The sequence below is a fragment of the Merops nubicus genome, unplaced genomic scaffold (genome assembly GCF_000691845.1).
Source record: "Merops nubicus isolate BGI_N331 unplaced genomic scaffold, ASM69184v1 scaffold3950, whole genome shotgun sequence".
NCBI classification, from domain to species: domain Eukaryota; kingdom Metazoa; phylum Chordata; class Aves; order Coraciiformes; family Meropidae; genus Merops; species Merops nubicus.
Genome location: NW_008584678.1, coordinates 48,301 through 67,005, shown reverse-complemented (window position 1 = coordinate 67,005; position 18,705 = coordinate 48,301). Strand labels below are relative to the sequence as shown.

The window sequence follows — 18,705 nt, the reverse complement described above, 5'->3', positions numbered from 1 at the left end:
TCTAAGCTTAGTCTGCTCTAGTTTAAAACCATTGTCACTCGTCCTGTCGCTACGTGCCCTTGTAACCAGACCTTCCCTAGCTTTCCTGTAGGCCTCCTTCAGGTACTGGAAGATCAGGTAGTGCCTCCTTAAGGTGTCCCTGGAGCCTTCTCTTCTCCAGGCTGAACAACCCTAACCCTCTCAGCCTGTCCTTATAGGAGAGGTGCTCCAGCCCTCTGATGACTTTTGTGGCCCTCCTCCTTACCTGTTCCAACAGGTCCATGTCCCTCCTGTGTTGAGGGCCCCACAACTGAACACAGGACTCCAGGTGAGGTCTCAGCAGAGCAGAGTGGTGGGGCAGAATCATCTCTCTTGATCTGCTGGCCACAGTTCTTTTCAGGCAGCCCAGTATGTGATTTGCCTTCTGGCAAGCGTGCATTGGTGGCTCATGTCCAGCTTCTCACCCACCAGTATCCCCAAGGCCTTTCCTGCAGGGCTGCTCTCTCCCACCATCCCCCAGCCTGCATTGATAACAAGGATTGCCCCGGCCCAGGTGCAGGGCCTTGCACTTGGCCTTGTTGAACTTCCTGATTTTCACATGGGCTCACTTCTCAAGCTTGTCCAGGTCTTTCTGGATGACATCCCATCCCTTGGCATATCAGCTACACCACTCGGCTTAGTGTCATCTGAAAACTCGCTGAGGGTGCACTCAATGCCTATATAGTTGATGAAGATTGTTTTGTTTGTTTTTTCTTCTTTCTCTGACCAAGGATTTTGCCCCTGATGGTGGTTTTCGATGCCCTTTGCTTAATGAAAGCAACGTAAGAAGCTATGATGTGGGTTAGAACCCTTAAGTTATGTAATTTGCGAACCAAATGCAGCATAAACAGCAGTAAGGTGTCTTCATCCTGGTGATACACCTCATCACCAAAGCAGAGAGATGCACTGAGGTGAGAAAAAGAGCTATCTCTAGGCATCTGTGGTGTCTGGCCAGTCTTATCTCTGAGGGGAAAGGTGTGTATGGCAAGAAATTAATCTAACAGCTATTGAAGAGCTTCTGTGAGTGGTAGCTGAAAGTAAACCCAGAGAAAACCTGACAGAACTCGTCACTTCAACCATTCTGAGAGGTGCAGAGCTCCAGCTGGTTTTGTAGTGGCATTGTTTTGAGAGTGTTGCTATTCTAAGAAATCTGCATCTAAGTATTATGCCTGTTAAGTTTGTAGAAGTCCTGGTAACTGCTGTTTACAACTCTTTCATGATTTTCACTTTGGCTTTGCTGGAGGTAAGAAAACAGCAATTTGATTTAACTGCTGCATTTGACAGGTGGGGATAGATTTTACAGGCTCCAACGGCGACCCTCGCTCTCCAGACTCTCTGCATTACCTTAGCCCTAATGGAGTTAACGAATACCTGACAGCCATTTGGTCTGTGGGGATGGTCATTCAGGACTATGACACGTAAGTTTTGGATTTTTATTTAAATGATTTTTTAGGTGTGCTTAGATTTTTGTGGTAGTTCCTTAATCAGTGTTGAAGATGTCAGCAGATATATTGGAATGAAACTTCTGAGCTAAAACGTAAAGCTAAAAAAAAAAGTCCATAGAAATCTCTGCACAATCACATAATCACAAGTAGAGGCTTTTTTTTACAGCAGACAAGTAAGGCTTTTCATCTGACATGTAAAGAGCAGCATTAATTTAAATAAATGATTGCATTTTTGCCAGTTTGCTGTTAAAGACTGGTTTTGGTCCTAGAGACAATTACAAGAGGGAACTTCCATTTAATTTTGCCTCTTAATGCTTAGTAAGCAGCACTTTCCTTGATGGAAAGAGCACTGATTAACTAAACTTACTGAACTATGACCGCTTTGAAGGAAGGCAGTCACTTTGTTTTCTTCAAAATTGCTTTTTTAGAGATAAGATGTTTCCAGCCTTTGGATTTGGTGCACAGATTCCTCCTTCCTTTCAGGTAATGGAAGATGTAAATGCACTACATAAAACAACCAAAAGCATTTATGGAGGAGATTGTACATAACAGTCCTGACTGTGTCTTTTGTCCATTGACAGGTGTCACATGAGTTCCCAATAAACTTTAACCCGTCAAACCCATTCTGTAACGGTAAGTCTGAGAAAGTGAAGTCGGAGCTAGAGGGTGGGATGTGTAAGGTGAAGGTACAGAAACCCCAGACAGGTGAACTGGAGGGTGTTATTCTGGTGAGGTAATGGGCACAGCGCAGCTGAGCCGGGGACGGTTCCCTCCTGTTGTGAAGCCCCATCACTCCACTGCTGCTGTGGAGCTGTCTGGTTTGAGTTTCCTGCTGCTGGTGCTTGTCAGCGTGGCCTCTCTGGTCGCAGGGCTAACTCCACAGGCTGCCGGGCGACGAGGGCTGCTGTGACTCAGTTCCCCATGTGTGAGCCTGCAGCAGTTGGGCTTTCCAGCCGCAGAACGCCAAATGCGGTGAGCGTGAGCCGAGCTGAAAGCCTCCAGTGCTCAGGAATCATTTATTTTTTTAATCTTGGTTAGTTTTAAGTCTTTACATCGCTTTAAATAACAGATATATACAGTCTTTTAGGAAGTTCAAGTGCTTCAAAACATCCTAGTCCTAATATGAAAAAATCAATATGCTCTGCTTGCTTTCTCTAGGAATCCAAGGCATTGTTGAGGCATATCGGGCCTGTCTTCCTCAAGTGAAGTTATATGGACCAACAAATTTTTCTCCAATTATAAATCATGTGGCAAGATTTGCTGCTGAAGCTACACAACAGCAAACAGCATCAGTAAGTTTTTTACAGTAGTGTGTGTCCTTTATATTACTTTTTTCTTTCCCCATTTGTAAGTACTATTTTTGTCTTCTATGCTTGTAAGTGTACTTGTTTTGACAGCTTGCTGTTTACCATATGGGTTGGTGTTTGGTACCCTTAAAAGCTAACTGATTTTTTTCTAATTGCACACAACAGTTGTCTCCTAAATTATTGAAATAAACTCTTCAGAAATGGAAACTCAGAAATATATGGCATCTTTATGGTATCTTCTATTCAAATCTCTTGTAGCACTACACAAGTGTTAGTCTCATTTAAGTCTTTGCATATAAGAGAGTGATCTAGCCTTAGCTAAGGAAAATCAACTAGACCTTTTTTTACATCAGATAACTGAGAGAGAATTGAATAAGGTAATGAAGAAATGGAGGTTATAGCTCCTGACACCTAGGTACCAACAGAGGTAATTAACTTAGGCACAATAAAGCTGGAAGTGCTGTGTGTGCTGTGCTGTCCTCCCTGTTAAAATTTGTATGTGTGAGTTGTTGAACACATTAAGAAACAGGAAATCTGAAAAACAAGTTTTGAGTATCAAATAATTTGGATAATAATCTATGCAAGTTCAGCAATTCTGAAGCTAAGGATATCCTAAATGGTTGATGATAGCAAGTACTGGTATCTCGGGCATCACATAAAATAAGGAAGTTAGCTATTATTACTGTTGTTTTGTCTAGGGATTTTGGAGAGGAGAAGAAAGGTAATACCACTGGGTTTTTGGGAGGTGGCTGCTTAAAGATTACTTCTTTGGAAGGAATGATTATGTTATTCTTATAAATTTCTCTGGACTGTACAGACAAAGCCTGACCCCAGCTTAGATTTTTGATGGTAAAATTCAGTGAACATCCACTGACCATACTCAAAGTGGCAACAGTATGTAGTCTGTATCTGCATTTTTCTAAGTGTACATGCCTACATATTGTCTATTTCTTTCTCATAACATAACTTATTTATTTGACAGCAATACTTTATACTTTTGATCATAACGGATGGTGTGATAACAGACCTTGATCAAACTCGAACTGCCATTGTTAATGCTTCAAAACTGCCCATGTCCATTATCATTGTTGGTGTTGGAGGAGCAGACTTCGATGCCATGGAATTTCTTGATGGTGACAATGGAGTTCTTAGGTCCTCGTCGGGAGAACCAGCTGTCAGAGACATTGTGCAGTTTGTGCCATTCAGGAAGTTCCAAAATGTAAGTGTTCTTAATGGTATGCTTAATATTGTAAGGGCATGCTGGCTATTGCTAGGATATCCTATGTATAGTCCTGAGCTTTTGCAGTGCCTCTAAAATAACTGAAGTCTGAGCTGAGTTTTTATCAAATGCTTAAAAAGAAAAGCTAGAAGGCTTCAGCATCTGTAGAATTTCCATTAGTTGAGCTGATTCAGGGTTAAAAAGACTTTATTTCTGGTTTTGGCACTGCATTTCTGAAAAGTTGCTGCAGGGGAATGACCTTTGTAAAGTTCCTTCAGACTTGGTTAGCCAAAGGGATGTGTGTTCCACTTGGGAGGAAGAACTTAGTGGGTTTGTGTTCTTATGGTAGCCTGTTTTTTATTGTGCTCATTTCTAAGTGTGAATTAGTCTCACGTTTTAGTGCAGTGCATAACTTCAAGAATAAGTCAGGGAGTCTGCAATCAGTAGAAAATGTGTGTGGGCACAACAGTGGTGATAGTTTTCATTTTCAGTAAAGCAAATACACCAAAAAAAAATAGATGATGAAAGAATGAAGTCCTCATTTTTTGTTGTAGAACCAATAAAATATGTACAGGCTAATACATTCCAACTTTTAAATGTCTAATCACTGGAAAAAATTGGTGCCAGAAAAAAACAAAACAAAATTTCATCAGGATGGGGAAGATAAAAGCAGTATTTTTATTTCCATCCTAAGGTGTGCTAATTTTGTTTCTTAATATTAACTCCATTAATAATACTCCTTATACCTTCTTATTTTGTCTTTGTATTTATTTATTTTTTTTTTAACTTTTGATATAAGTTCTTTGTTTAATCTCAGAGCCATTCAGGCAAGCTGGAAGGAGAGGGAGAAATCAATATAGAGTAAGCTTACTGAATAATGCATTTGGATGTAGATTAACTGGGGTCAATATTCAGTATAAAATTTTATCTTCAAATACTTTCAGTTTCTAGAAAAAGGGGCACCTTTTTCCCCAGGGATACTTGGCCTTAGGGTACAAAAAGTATCTTTAGCTGCTCTGTAGCAATATAGTTACTGTGGATGAAACTTGGTTCAAAAGGTTGCAGATGATTAGACAAGCCCCTTGAAGGGTCATCTAAAGCAAATAATGGAAGTGTGTTGTTTGCGTGGCTGAAGTTCGGTGTCTGCTCTCTGTGGGTATTTCACATGACAAAAGATACCTTCAGACATGGCAGCCCTTTACACACCCAGCCTCTGCTACTTCAGTGGAAGAAGGCAGACAGCTGGTTCCTGGTAGTGGGATTGAGAAGATGAAGAAATCAAGGAAGCTTTTGCCTGTCTCACAAGGGGCAGTGTGTAATGTCCTTTGTAAAATATCAGATTTAAATTGACTTGGTAGAGGAGATGCTTGTTACCCATCTTAGAATCTCACTTTAGTGTTGGTGGAAACTGAAACCTGGTGTTTGTTTGTTTGTTTGTTAATAAGTCTCCAAAAGAAGCTCTGGCACAGTGTGTCCTGGCAGAAGTCCCTCAGCAAGTGGTGAACTACTTCAGCACCTACAAACTGCAACCTCCTAGGAATCCTGCTGCGAAGTGAATGGGCTGAGCAGGGGAGCCAAGGCTTTGCTTTACATGCTGCATCTACAGACTCTGGTTCTCGAGATACTTCTCTATGCACACATACACACACCTCGCTGTGGTAATGTCTGTTAGCTTTTGCCTGCAAATCACTTTGCCAAGTCTGCCTTTTAAAGACCAAAATTGTAATTGTGTTAATATTTGATGTTGATTTGAGAGATAGGGCTTACATGGGTGCCTTTCATTTTGAAAAGTAAGAGTGGAAAGACAGAAGCTGAATAAGAAGAGGGAAGGGGGAGAACGGCTGGAGGTGGAGCAGCTGCCTGTTGGGTAAATATGGCCAGTGGGAAGCTTCACTTACTTGTGTGGGCATCAGCCCTGAGGATGGCAGTTTCTCAGTGACCATAAAACCAATCTGACATTAAAAATAGGGTAGAACCCCACCAAGTAGATAAGAGCTTGTATGTGCTTCCCCAAATCTGAAATACGTCAGGCTTCTCTGTTTGCTAAGCTACCGTAGGGAAATTTGGTCAGGGGAATTTCATAATCAGACAAGTGCCAGAACGGCGTGCAAGGCCCTCCCTGCCTGCCTGCCTCACACTTGCCACTTCAGTGCCTTGGGCCAGTGCCTGAGCCTCGGGGCTGAGTGAACGTGAGCCAAACAGGTCATTCTGGTCTATATTCCTCTGTGATCTGCCTTCTCTTAAGGTGGTACAGGAAGAACTAGGGTGAGTCAGAGCAAGGCCCTGACATCTCAGAAGAATACTTTTGGCCTTTGAGGCTGCTACTGTAGAGGCTGTGGGGTGTGTTTCAGTCTGTACTGTGCTGGGAAACTGGAGCTCCAGATTTTTGCAGGGAATAACTAAATGCTTCCATTTTTTTTTTTTTTTTTTTTTGTTGTTTTTCCCCCCCCCCCATAAAACTGTCATGACTATTGATGTTTAAAAGGCTTTTTGTAAAGTGGGTATTCACTTTTTAGTTCAAAAGTTTTGTCTGATTTATAGCTGTGTATTTTCAAGCAAAGGCAGTTCTTGAAAGTGCTACCTATGTTGGTTTTCTTATATTTTAAATCAGTGCTTTTTTTGTGAGCCCACTATTGAAAAGTGCCTGCAAAACCCAATTTTCCCTCTTCCCTCCCACTAAGAAGATGCAAAAAAAGTCCCTAAGTTCTAACCTACAATCATACTGTGTTTCTCTAGGGGAAACAGTTTCTGCTTTATTTTCTTGGCTTGAGTTTTCACCATTTACACTGAGTGTAAATCATGTTGTGTTTGCTTAGTGGACAGGTGAAGCTTTCTTGTCTCCCAGTTGCACATTGCATGCTGAGGATCAGTTCTGATCCTGTCAGTGTGTGTAACATAAGTGGATATAAAGGTCTCATTTATCACTTCCAAAATGCCAATCTTGAACGTTAATTTTGGAGTTTCACGTTTGAAGTGGTTTAGTTAGACATCCAACTGATCTGATTTTAGGTAGTCGAGCTGTAACGTGTAAGAACAGAGTGGACTAACACTGAATGTAGCCTACATGGGCACTCAAGATTGCTTGCACCAGGTCATAGTGTATGTGACTTTTCCTTGCCGAGGTGCTCTGGATGGTTTTTTTTTTTTGGTTTTGGATTGCTTTTTCCATACATGTGTAGTCCTGTCAGAAGTCTGAATTCACATTAGCATTGATGGATGAGAGATGCATGTGTTGAGATTGTCTGATGCGTCCTGCAAAACTGACCAAATGTTTAGCAGACAGTTGACTAATTACCAGTCATGAATGTCTGTTATTCTGCACTCCATTTGCCTTGCTGGAAGGGGTCCTAAATAGTTTCAGTAGTGCAATGCTAAGGAAGAGATTTTGATTCATATTAAGCCAAGCTCTTTCTGGTTTTCATTCTAACTCACATGTTTATATAAAACTATACAGGCATCTTTTTATCAGTGTAGTGCAAATGTGCTACTCCTTTATACATAAATTAAGGCAAAGTACCATGCCAAATGTGCAACACAAAATACTGAAGTTGAGAGGTAGTTACAAGGAAGCTCAGTTCCATTGCTGCAGGTGGGTATTGTGTGGGAACAGTGAACTGCTTCGCAGCCACGTGCTCGGGTGCAGAGAGGTATGGGTGCAATATTAAGGCTTTGTCTAGATTCACTGAAGTGAGTAAGTAGTAGTGATAGGAACAAGCATACTACTGAAGGTCCTCTGAGCTGGCTGCCAAAAATACAATGCTGCATCCAAGTTCTGTTCCCAATTTTCTTTTAAGCTGCCGTGGAAGTGTATTCAAATGCACTTAAGAAGTATGTTAGTGGGTATTATTTTACTACGTATCTACTGCATATAAAATAAATTGCTTTGTCTGTGTTCTATACACAGATTCTGAGCTTCTACGGTGTAGAATTCATTATTTTTGATGAGAAAAGTGTCCTCATGTTGCCCACTCTGAGGGAATTAAATAGCACATCAACGATACCCACTTCTCAGTGTACCCTATTCTGTGTAAAAGACAAGTGTTTCAGACCTGGCCATGCCAAGAACCATTTTCCAGGTATAACTTTTCTTAGAAGTGTACAGCTAATGCCTGTTGGAAAAAATAGAAAACTTCCAAGTTAGACTGAATCGATATTCTGAGTCAAGGAATGCAGCAGATTGTGAATCAGAGGTGAGGGGAGTTACATGTGTTGCTTTGCCATTTTCTGTTTATTCTTGCATGTAAAAAATCACCCTCAAGCTAATAAGGCATAAAGCAAAATATTGACAGTTTTGAGACGTGAATGTGCTTGTAGGTCACTTGCACCACCTTGTGATAAAAATGGTGTATAGCAGTCTTTGTAATCAAATGCTTTTTACTATTTAAAGGTCATAATATATACGTATGTACAGCAGAGAAATAACCTGTAACCACAATTTTTTACTTTCCTATGTATTTCATTTCTGATGAAGTTAAGCGATTTACAATGCCTATGCATTAAAAATATAATTTCAGTACTCTGTTCTTCTGGTGTGCTTTTGTCTTCAGCATTTTCTAGGTAGTGATAAACACTGCTTTTACACTTCCTGTGGTGCGTATTCCACAAGCTGAAGAGCTCAGACCTATAAAAAGTATTATAAGATGAGAGGAAAGATGTGTTTTCCCCTAGTGGTTATGAATGTGCAGTGTCTAATTCATAAAGCATCTCATACTGCCTTTTAGCAAGAAGACACTTGGAACAGTTGTTGATGCTTGGACACTGTTAGCAGTGACTGTTCCTTGTGCCATGTCAGAGTTCTCCTATGCATGCTATTTTGTACAGTTATGATTAGGTTTTCCAAAACTTTTTTTCAGAGCAGCATATACATTTCAAGTAGAGAGGCATCTCTGTGACTGACACTTAAATATGGGAACAGTGAAAAATGTTTGAAGTTACCTGGTAGCATTTGTGTAGGCAGAAGGGGATTGGATCTTTGCAGTTGGGAGTGAGTTTTACCGGCTAACAGAAAAATGTTAAAATATGAGGGTTTGTGATTGGTTGGTTGTTTTTTTTTTCCCCTTTTGATATCTCTCCCTCAAAAAAAATAAACCATGTGAGAACCATATATTGTAATGACTTCACAGATCACTATTATTCAGAGAAGTCCTCATTTGTGAAGCAGTTCTGCAATATTTCTAATTTTGAGATTGCATGGAGATGTTCCTGAATGTGCAATAGGTGAGTAATTCTTTATGATGTGTCCTATTACTTTCTTCCTTTTCTGTGACATTCTTTTTTCTTACATACCAAGTAATGAGTAATATAAAAACAAAGGTGGTTCTTTCCATGTAGCAGGTAAACCTTGATCTCACTGCTAATATGGCAGAACTTTCTTTTTGAAATTGGTCCTGTCAGATGATGTGTGGAATATACAACATACAGAGTTCAATCATCTGCCTTTTACTCAGGCAAAGCTCCCACTGATTCTAGCTGGGCTGCCAGCTTTCCTTGTGATTAGAGAAGTTCAGAGGCTTTAAAGAACACACTTGCAGAATGCGAAGCACTCAGAATCATATATAGCCTGCAAAGTGGAAAGCTTAATTTTGGCATGGTGCCTTCCTTGACTAGCTGATCAGCTGAGGAGCTGTGAAGCCTACTCTTACAATTTCTTGGCTTGGCCTCTGCATGATGGTTTTGATTCCCAAAATTGTTCATCCAGTGGGGACAGAAAGTGGGTAGGGAGAGAGAGAAGACACAAGTCCATGGAAGAGAAAGAAATAATTAAGCTTAAGACACAGCTTGAGCTTTTTGTTTAATATTGCATCCCTTTCTACGACAAGTCGGTGCAGAGTGTGAGAGCTGCTGGTGAGGCAGCTGGATCCCTGGGCTGTGGCACCCAGGGGTGGATTTCAGTTCACGGCCACGCCATGGCTCAGACCAGTAAGCACAGGGCTCACTGCCGCCTCGGGCAACGTCTGTGGTGCAGGTGAACAACTGGAGCATTGGCTGAAACTATGAGCGAGAAAGTGTAAATCCTGCTTTTTGCAAAATAGCCTTTATATTTGAAGTGGCCAGTTTAGATAGCAAGATTCTTCAAGGAGTTAGTAACAACTCCCTGCTCGTCAGGGAGCCCAGCCCTTTGAGAAGATCAAACGTGTAGATCATCAGCCCAGAGTTAAAGGCCACCCCTGGGGTGGGGAGTACCTGCATCTGTTCCGTCTTTATTCACCAGAGTTAAAGACAACTGGAGTAGGTCGTTGTGCTTCCAGAGGGCTGGCAGTGATTCTGCAGTCTGATTCTCCCTTCTGGATTTTGTGATTGTTTCTTGACAGTGGTTTTGTTTTGTTTCTGGCCCAAGCTAAAGCACCCCAACACTCAGCATTGCAGGTCTCTGCACTAAGCCGTGCTGGTCACAAAAGCAGGTCACTGATTAGAAGTATAATGGGAGGAGAGAGAAGGACGGAGAGAAACGTGAGGAACCTCAGCAACAGTAGTGCAGTAACAAGAAAAAGGATGACTATGGGAAACCAGAAAAGAAAATAGAAAAGAACACATACAAAAATGAAGAGCAAACTGAGCAACAGGAACAGCAATAGGAAAGTGAGGACAAAGAGGAGAGGGAAGAGGAAGAGCAGGAACAAGACAGAGTAAAAGGCAAGGGAGAGCATGGATTGAACAAGAAACAAATGGTCCTGAAATACAATCTGATTCCTGTTGCACCAGAAGTTCTCCAGTTTAGGAGGTAAGTATATAAATAATCTATCCAGTTCTGTCAGGAGAGGAGGGAGAGAGGAATAGGAGCTGGGATAGTTTTTTCTCTTGAGTAGTCTCTATTTTTGTTTTCTGTACCCAAAAGCAAAGTTGCTCTAGCCCTCTGAATTCAGCAAGACAATAGATGGGGCCCAAAGCACCATCTATTTATTTTTTTTTCTCTACAGCTTCAACTGTAAGGATCTCTCCTTCTCCTGCTCTGGGGGATGGAGACATACTAATGACCAGGGACTCCTTGCTGGTGCCTCTGTGCATGGCTGCAGGTTTAGGCTTGGCGTCCGCATTCGGCTTTGCCTTCTGTGCAGGGGGTGCAGATGAGGCCTCGGGTTCTGCGCGTTTCTTCTCCTCTTCTTTGGGCTTGCTCTCTGCTTCAGCTTTGGGTTCCTAGAAACAAGAAGTTAATTTATTTTCCACTGCTGCAAAACAGAATCAAGAAGTAGTTCTGTGCACGCAGTGGAAAGGCACAGCGTGTGATTAATGCTATGCAACAGATTGTAAATTTGTATTTAGATGCTGAAAATCAGGCTGTAAATGAAAAATGCAATTAGAATCAGAACCTCAACATTAAACCTAGGAAAAGCTTGTGGATAGTGATGGTATCTGCTTCTTATTAATACAGCAGGATGCAACAGGCACGCTTTGGAGCACACAGCCCTTCCTTAGGTCTTGTCTTCCTTCAGGTACTTACACTAGCATAAAAAGAAAAAACAAGTGTTTCATAAATTGTGACATGTTGCCCAGTGCCCCAGTTCATTGGCCAAGACTATTTGCTATCAAGTTCACAAACACGCATTGAATGGAGCAATATTTTTCCTCCAATCACAGCACTGTAGTCATTTTTGTAAGCAAAGTTCTTTATTTAACTTAAAAATTAAATAAAAACACAGCCAGTTTAGCTATAAAGGCAGAAAAGGATTCTGCCACCTCTGGGTAAGTATGCAGAACTGAGCAGGTTCTTATTAACATGGACATTGCTCGGAACAGAGTATCATGTGGGAATTACTTTTCACCAACTAAAATAACATTTTTTTTCATAAGCAAAATATATTAGAGATTTCATCAGTTTTAGCTATGTGGGCTACACTTAAAATTTTGTCTTCAGGATTTGTGACAACCAGAGATCCGATTTTGAATCGGAAAGTTCACTGTGTGCCTGAGCCGGCGGGATCGAATTACTGTGTTAGGATATTTCTGTATTTGCTGTTGTTCACATAAAATTAGATCAGATGCCCTAAGGGTCTTTGTGAAGTCTATTTTATCCTTACTTTGAGGATTTTTGTTTGCTTTCTTTTTTCCCTGCTTTTTCTTTGCTCTGCACAGAGTCCAGGTCCAGGAAGGTTTGAAATATTAGAGTTAGTGTTTACAGAGATTAGATACAGTAATTATATCTCAGCTACTGAGAGTTTTCGCTGTTGACTGCAACAAGGCTACGTTTTCATCTACTCACTTTGCCCAGGCCCTCCCCTATCTTTCAGCCCCTGGAAGATCTACTTTATTTTCTGTGGCATTACCTCAACACCTTGTGCTGTATTCATCTGCATCAGCTTACTAAGGCCATCCTTTCCTCTTGCTCCAAGCATCGCTTTAAACAGTTTTGGAGTTTCTTTTTTCTGCCCAAAGAGACCGGCCAAGCCTCGTGGCTGTTGCGGTGGTGGTCCTGGAGCAGGCTTCCCCTTCTCCTTCAGGAGCACCCTGGAGATAGCAAGGAATGTGAACATACAGCAGTGCTGTGATACTGAGCAAAGTTCCTGCAAAGCTAAAACGTCACATTCGTGGATGAACTTCTGGCAACTTTTCCAGCCAATTTTTTGTTTGTTTGATTTTTTGGTCCCAGGTCCAGTGGCAAGAGAAAGCTGGAAAGGGTAAGGATTCTACCCTCGGCTCTGGTAGAGCTGGGGACTACTGTTCAAATTTGGAGTTGATTACTTATATCCTGGAGAATAAACAAGTGTAGGCTTAAACTAAGGTGTTGCAAAGCAGATGAGAATTTTCTGAGGTGAGAAGTAATGTGGCGGGGAACAGCTGCTTTGTACCTGAGGTGGCAATCTCTTATCTGGCCTTCTAGGTGCAAACTGAGAGAGTGTTTAGCACTCAGTTGGGAGTCCACCTGATGGCTGTGGAAATAATAGTTTACCAAACTAACTTCCAGCATGGCTTATCTCCCATAGGTTAGGTTAGACAAGGGTACTTATTTTTGGTCTTCCATAGTAGAAGTAGAAGAAAATACCCTACAGATATAAAACTTACTGCAGACAACATTTTCACACCCTTCCGTAGCTGTAATGATTTGCAGCCATAAGGACAAGAAGTGAGAATGAACAACAAGGGTAAAGATTAATGGCAGTTTTAAGATGGAAAGAGAGGGTTCTCCTACCTTCAGTTTCTAGTAGGTTACTGTGCAGTTTTCAAGGCAACTTTTCTATCCCTACAAAAGCCCTGACTTAAGGCTTTTTAAGAACAAGGACCATTCTTGCAGTCTGATGTACAGTAGATCTCATACTACTACAGTTTTCTCCAGTGTCTTGTACTTTGTAACTTCTGGAATTTCAGAAGTGAAAGCCACCTTTTTTTTTAAGCTTTATTGTCATAAATTTAATAAGTACACTTCAGCAGCTTGAGTGGGTTTATTATGTAAACACCATACAGTGGCTATCAGACAGGTGATAATAGAACAAATTTCTTGCTTGAATAAATCCTTTTAGTTAAAGGTGTGGGATGGATGATGCAATCCCACAGAACTCTCATGTAAAGCTTCTAGGGCAGAACAACTGGTAACTAGCTTCCAAAACTGAACATAACTACAATCTTTTTCAAAACAGTGCACAAATCTCCTGCGGGTGCCTAGTTTTTGTAGATACACGGCTGACCATACATAGAGCATGGAAACTTTGGAAGAATTAGTGGATGCTTAGAGAGGTGAGTAGAATACAAGGCCCCCAGCACAGGGCAGGTACTGCATATCTTTAAAACTAAATAAGATATCCTGTATATAGTCTGATATCTGGAGAAAGTTTTGAGCTCAAATGGCAGTGCATGTATGAAGGATGGATGATTAAGATCCTGCAGCTGAGAAAGGCTACCCAGTGGAAGCAGAATTGAATGGCTTGGCAGGATAGGATTAAGGCGGACAAGAAAGAAGAAGGCAGTAGTGTAGGATAGAGAGAAAGGAATAACAAGTAATCGTTGTCATACAATTGTTTAGAAAGCAGCTGGAGAAAAGTGAGGGAGAATAAATGGTGGGGACCATAAGTCGGTGGATCTGTTCTACCTTCCTATGTGTTGATGCTGGTTTTGAAAATTGGGTAATCACCTTCTTCTGTGTCTAGTTTCCTAGTTCCTCAACAATGTGGTGATTCTCAAGATACTGTCATTTGACAGACAGGGCTGTTGGAACATGCTGAATGCTACCACCTGCTAGCATTTCCACTGAAAGAAATGTCACTCCTGTGCTGTTTAGTCTTCTCTGGTGGAATTTCAAGTCTGGGCACAGCCTTCCAACCTTTGATAGTGATGTAAGGCAACAGCTGAGAACAATAAGAGTGCCGAAGTATGCTAATAATGATAAACTGTTTCCAAGTATTTGGACCTTTTACAAGGTACTCATTTTGTCATAATTTTATGACAAAATCCGAAAATGTTTTATCTTTTCAAAGCTGGGGAAATGGTGAACCTAGCAAGCTCCAGCCAAAGCAAGATGAAAAGCAGTTTGGGGTTGAAATCCCATTTTTAATATCTTTGAAGTGTATACCTCTCTAATCTTTCTACTTCCATCTTGTCAGGCCTTACTTATAAATCTATTCCTAACTACTGCTTAAGATTTTGGAAAGTCTGAGTGCATGAAGTGTATCTATGTAGAATTAATTGCAAGTGTTGCGTTGCATCTTTGAAAACTTACTCCCTGACTGATATCTGTACTGCAATTTCTTTTTGCCTATGTAAGGAGCCCTGATATACATCTGTATCTCCTATTTGTTTTGTTACCTTAAATACAGTGGAGAAATCAACTACATTCAGGACTTCATTCTACTTGTCACATTTCCAGAACCCATGGAATTCCTGCCAAGACTGTGACTTCCAAGGCCGGGCATATCTGACCTCTCAATGCAAATGCTTTAACTTCTCTTACTTTCCCAGGAAAGGAATGCAGATCTGTATGGAAGCCACAACTGTCCATTCTGCAGCTAAATAACGATATTTTAAAGTCGTTATTAGGACATACTTTGCTTTCTTCATAAGAAGTTTTTCTGAGTCAGGATAGTGCACCAAGATTTCATTGAGTGTTTTCTTGTCTAGAATGAAAAGGTTGGCAAACCCATGAGCCACCACGTTGGCAGTCCTTCGGTTTCCTCCACCTGCAGCTAATAGGCTGAAATGAAAATAAACATCATCACTCACAAATAAACATCATCAGTCACATCGTAACTTGCCCTGCTGAGGAATCACTTTGCTGGTGGTTCTCCATTAAATGACTAGTAAATCTTAATTATGCACCCACCTGGTCTATCTCATGTTCTGTAAAGGCCCTTTACAATTTGGATTACAAATACCTCCTTGCCTCAGGATGGCAAATGGTCACTACTGATGAAGCATATGTAGATGTTAAGGACTGTGGAAAGTCTTGCTAGATAGAGACATTTCTCCCAGGAGACACCCACTGTAAGAACTGTGTTTGTTTTAGTCCTTACATGAACTTGGCACTTCCTCAATTTTATTGTTGAATATAATTTACATCAGAAGTAGAGCAGCACAAGTCCATTATTATTGAGAGAGTTATATACAATGAATGAATGATTCTGCAAGAATTTTAATTTTCCTGAGTAACTGCTGTGAGACTCTGGTTTTCAGTTTCCTCACACACTACACCTCACGTTTGAAAGCAGGTAACTTGAATGATATGGATTAGGAAGGTCTTTCAGGCTGACAGTTACAAATGTATCTGCCAGAAAAAGAATGCTATTTTGTTTTGAAAGTGTGGCATTAAGCCAGCTTAGCAAACCGTGGTTGGCCATAGGAAGCATATCCACCTAAAAATTATATGTGGTGCAAACAAAAATTAAATTGCTCATCTTGCGTTAAGCAAATGAAATGAAGAGACTTCAATTCTCAGCATTTTGCTCTTAGCACTAAAATTGCTCTATCACTATATTCAAGGAGATCTACCCTAAAAATTGTCCCTTAATTATTTCCCAGTGAGTTAATACTTTCAGAGAACGTTTAGTAATCTCTAAATTTAAAAGTTTTTAATAAGGGATAGTCTGGACCTCATAAAATGTGACTTAATATTTATGTAAAATATTGAGAATATTTATGTACTGATTTTAATATTCAATATATTTCTAGAACATTTATAGTTATTGGGTTGTACAGCTATTACATCTGATTCATGAAGAATAGTATGAGACCTCTGCAACTGTGCGTACGAAGCTATTTTTACACACACACAGAGTTTTTCTGCAGCCTGAGACAGCAATCAATATATGAACTCAAGCTGAAAATGCACTGTATCATCTTCTTTTTAAACAATTGTGTGCAATCCCTCACGTAGAGTTATTTGCACAATAAGAAAAGCAGTTAAAAAACTTGCAAATGGCTTTTGAGTTCTGATGAATCACTTCTCAACGAGTCATTGAACAATCATTTTCAGTCTTCCTTCACAGAAACCTCATTTTATCAAAGCAGTCTAGGACTAAAGAGATAATCTTTTTCATTATGGTGTTGATGTGAGGTGAATTTTACAAGTAAGGCAGTCCTTGCTCAAACAGAATCATCTGTAACTAAGGACAGCATTATAGACCTTATCACTGGATCTCTTTTAGCCAGTGTGCTAAAAATTACAGATAGATCAAATTTTAAAAAACAACAGCATTTCCCTTGCAATAATTCATGGTAATGATAATACGTAATAATATGACATCTATATTGATAGAGGCATTGTCTTCTTTTACCTTACATTCTTGACTCCTGTTTTTAGCCTGAAATGCTATAATGTTAGTATGAGACAATAACACTTGAATTCTTATGCTAACATATTCAATTTTGAGGTATAAAAATTGTCAAAGTGCTGGCTCAGCTTATCTATATATTGTTTTTAATAGCTGATCTCTGTAGGAAGCTGCTGTTCATTGAAATTAGCAAACTGATTCAGGGAGTGGTGCGTGTGTGTCAGCTGAACGTGTCGGGTTGTGGCGACTCAGCTCAGCACCTGTGTGCATATAGAGAGAATGTGTAGGTCAGGAAAGGGACATAGGCCTGGAACTTGCTGCTGAGCAGGAGGCAACACACCAAAGGGCAAGGCTCATTGAAAAGCAGCAGCTGTCACTCCTTGGGAAATCCTGGTCCAAAGTGGAAAATGTAATCTTCCACAAAGATAAATACTTCCTGTAGTTTTGATTTTTAAAATAAGGTACAAAACATCTGAATGGCTAAAGCTGAGACCAAAGAGAGATCTTCCTGTCAAAAATCTATACATAGTGGAGAAATGATTTAATTTTTTTCACAATTACTATTTTCTGATAGGAAATAGTTCTAGTGGCATATCAGTAAATGGATGAATAAGTGTAGTTTTCCCTGGGCTAATGAAGTGTTATAGCTGAATTTCCTTCCTTCTCAACTGTCTGTGGAGACAGGCTCTCATTAAGGCAGCAATCTGTTTGTCGCTGATTCTGAGATCATTTTTCTTCCCCAAACTGATGTTATATATACAGGAAAGTAGTATCAAGGTTAAGATGTTAATTGGAAGACAACTCCAATTACTTAATCTGTTTCTGTAATAATTCTCAAGGATAAAATGGGCAAAGGACTTGTTTGAACATTTGTGTTGCATTGGCCTTCTAGTATAATTCAGGGAAATTTTTGGGAACAAAAAATTATTGTTTTTTTTTCAACTCATTTGCCCTCAGAGACTTTTAAAGCATTATTTACCTGCATTCTGAACAGAGTGAGATTAAATAGCAGGTGTCTTATAACTCATGTAGTTAAACCACTCAGAATGAAGCTGACATATTTCTCTAAAAAAATCTTGACTCAGAAGTCAGAAGGAAATCAGTCTGATTTCAGGTGACAGCCATGCTATGAATGGAAAAGAAAACTTGAATGTGCTAAATGAGGCAGTGTTTCATCCATTGAAGAAGACATTTTTTTTTTTTTTTCATTTGCTTCTGCTATACAGCATTCAGAAGACCTTGACAAAACTTACATCGAGAGGTGCTACACAAACTCATTATTTTCTAACACTCCACCACAGGGAAGAGGATAAATCTCTACCGATACACTTAATGCTTTGTGTCTTTGCTTTTCTTCAATTTTGGAGATGTCTGACAGTTGTTGTGTCTTTTCTCCTTGAGTTTATCCACTGCCTGGCATTTATATGCAAATTACACGTGTCTGAACAGGGAAGCTACCACAGTGGCTTAATGATGAATAAAACAAGGCAAGAAGTGTAGGCTTATAGCATTGCTGAGGGTTTTACTGGCCATATTGGCAATTATGTGAAGAGTAACATCTATTGGGAAATGAATCCTTAAAGGCCATTGTGTGTAGTTCTCACATGGAAACAAGTGCTCACTTGCATTAGATCAAAAGTTTGACAATCCCTTCCTTGTTGTAAAAGCAATCATTGCAGTTTCTCGGTTTAAAAAAAACCAATCCTTGCTCCAAACACAAGACTAATAAAAAATTGAAAACTATGTGTTGTTACCTATCTGGGCTGCAGTAGCTTTTTCTTTTGTCTTTTCATTATTCAGCCCTTACTGAAAACCCAAGCATTCTCATTCTACAGAACTTACAATATAGCCATTTGTTTTGAGGCATTGCTCAGGTACTGTATTGTCACACAGAGAAATGCCTTTCAAATAACCTTGTCCTAAAGAGAGCTGATATAATTTTATTTTTCCCACTCAATGAAAAAGATCTGTATCTGTTGGATAAGTCAGATGTTTTCCACGTGAAGTCTAAGCAAGTGCTGTAC

At 40.1% G+C, this 18,705-nt stretch overlaps 2 protein-coding genes across 2 annotated transcripts in view; one reads left to right on the top strand and one right to left on the bottom strand.

Annotated features, from left to right (window-relative positions):
* Positions 1 to 1,302: 1,302 nt before the first annotated feature.
* On the top strand, positions 1,303 to 5,610 carry LOC103777304 (copine-3-like; the record flags this gene model as incomplete). Its single annotated transcript, XM_008944860.1, has 6 exons — positions 1,303 to 1,436; positions 1,892 to 1,946; positions 2,045 to 2,096; positions 2,622 to 2,755; positions 3,753 to 3,989; positions 5,435 to 5,610. Coding segments are annotated over 6 exons (723 nt in total), but the record flags the coding sequence as incomplete, so codon positions are not given.
* A 5,276-nt stretch (positions 5,611 to 10,886) lies between these two features.
* Positions 10,887 to 18,705, bottom strand: part of CNGB3 (cyclic nucleotide gated channel beta 3) — a gene marked incomplete at its 5' end in the record, with an annotated part of 55,265 nt that continues 47,446 nt past the window's right edge. The window contains 3 exons of the mRNA XM_008944848.1: positions 10,887 to 11,123; positions 12,251 to 12,431; positions 14,959 to 15,105. Of these exons, the coding sequence (XP_008943096.1) occupies positions 10,887 to 11,123; positions 12,251 to 12,431; positions 14,959 to 15,105 (565 nt within the window). The remainder of the gene's footprint in view (positions 11,124 to 12,250; positions 12,432 to 14,958; positions 15,106 to 18,705) is intronic.